The sequence below is a fragment of the Nothoprocta perdicaria genome, unplaced genomic scaffold (genome assembly GCF_003342845.1).
Source record: "Nothoprocta perdicaria isolate Ctin4 unplaced genomic scaffold, notPer1 scaffold_234, whole genome shotgun sequence".
Taxonomy (NCBI): Eukaryota; Metazoa; Chordata; class Aves; order Tinamiformes; family Tinamidae; genus Nothoprocta; species Nothoprocta perdicaria.
Window position 1 is genome coordinate 23 of NW_020455460.1, and position 1,671 is coordinate 1,693.

Sequence of the window (1,671 nt, forward strand, 5' to 3'; positions counted from 1 at the left end):
CCTCTGCATCCAGCCCTCCAGCCCCCTGCATCCAGCCCCCTGCATCCAGCCCTCCACCCTCCCTGCATCCAGGCTCCTGCATCCAAACCTCCAGCCCTCCTTCCATCCCTCTCTCTATTCCTCCCTGCATCCATCCCTCTATCCCTCCCCCCTCCCTTCTTCATCTTTCTCCTCCATCCCTCCATCCTTCCCTGAATCCATCCCTCCATTCCTCTTTCCATCCCTCACTCTATCCCTCCATAAAACCATCCCCTCCATCCTTCCCTGCATCAATCCCCCCCATCCCTCCCTCTTTCCCCCCATCCCTCCCCTCTCCCTCTCTCCTTCCCTCGCTCCGTGCTGGGCGCTACCTGAGGAGGCAGGAGAAGAGCCCGGCCACCACGGCGGGATCCGCGGGGCTCCTCTTCAGCTTGGCCTTCCACTGCCGCGGCCAGTCCTGCGGGACCCCGGCGGGGTCGGCGGCGGCTCCGCGCCCTGTCCCCGCCACCCGCTGCCACCGCGTCCCGTCCCCAGCAGCGCCACTCACGTGGTCCTGCTCGTACTCGAGCACGGCGGCGTAGAGGGCTCTCTGCTCCTGCTCCTCGGGGGTGAGGGCCGCGCTGCCGCAGAACCTCCTGCGGAGCGGCGCCCGTGGGGCCCCCGGCACCRCACCCGCCAGCGCGGGGGCACCCTGGGGTGCAGGGACACCCCGCGGCGCAGGGACAGCCGGGCCCGGCCCCGCTCACCTGTTGGCGGCCTCCTGCAGCCGCAGCCTCCGCTCCTCCACCTTGCGCTGCAGCTGGGCCAGGCGGTCAAGGCTCCGGCTACCCCCGCGCAGCCCCGGCCCGGCCCCACGTCCGCCCCACGGATGCTCCCTGCGGAGCAGAGCCACGCGGCCCCGTGCCCACGGCAAGGATACGGTCTCCTCCCGCGCCTTGGCTATCACCAGGTTCTCCATCATCTGCCGCTGCAGGGACAGCGTCTGCGGAGCGCAGGGCACGTTGGTGACACCGGCCGAGACCGCGGGGCCTCGCGCCAGGGCAGGAGCGGGGACTGGGCAGGGGGACCGGGCGGGGGGGGACCAGGCACGGGGGCCGCCAGCGCCCAGCAGGACCCTGCTGCCCATTCAGATCCATGATCCCGGTGCTCCCACCCTGCCCCTGCAGGAGCCCGTCCCTTCCCGGGCGGCGGGCTGGGGTTGGTGTGGGGGTCCCGGGGGGCTGCAGAGCGGGCGCCCGGCACCCCACTTGCCAGCGAGGTCTTCTGCAGCGCCTGCCGCGGGTGCAGCCGCGCCAGCCGCGCCTCGTAGGCCGCCTTCAGCTTCTGGTTCTGCAGAGAGGCCTCCTCGAGCGGCGAGAGCTCCCTGCGGGCGCAGCCCTGAGCGCGCGGGCCGCGCGGCGCCGCTGCCACCCACCTGCCGGTGCCACCGGGCTCCGGTGCCACCCACCTGCCGGTGCCACCGGGCTCCGGTGCCACCCACCTGCCGGTGCCACCGGGCTCCGGTGCCACCCACCTCCTGGCGCCGCGCGCCTCAGCGAGCTGCAGCTTCTGGAAGAGCTCGGGCGGCAGGAAGGGCGAGAGCTTCCCGCCCTCGTCCGAGCAGACCCTGCGGTGGCGCCCGCCGGGGCCGGCGCTCCTGCCCGGCGCGGCCGCCGCCGCCTCGGCGCCGCCTGCGGGGGCACGGGCTGAGCG

General features: G+C 73.5%; 1 protein-coding gene across 1 annotated transcript; it reads right to left on the bottom strand.

Annotated features, from left to right (window-relative positions):
* Positions 1 to 350: 350 nt before the first annotated feature.
* On the bottom strand, positions 351 to 940 carry VPS9D1 (VPS9 domain containing 1; the record flags this gene model as incomplete). Its single annotated transcript, XM_026039578.1, has 4 exons — positions 899 to 940; positions 726 to 778; positions 527 to 614; positions 351 to 436 (listed from the first exon to the last, which is right to left on the bottom strand). Coding segments are annotated over exons 1-4 (269 nt in total), but the record flags the coding sequence as incomplete, so codon positions are not given.
* Between the last annotated feature and the right edge of the window lie 731 nt (positions 941 to 1,671).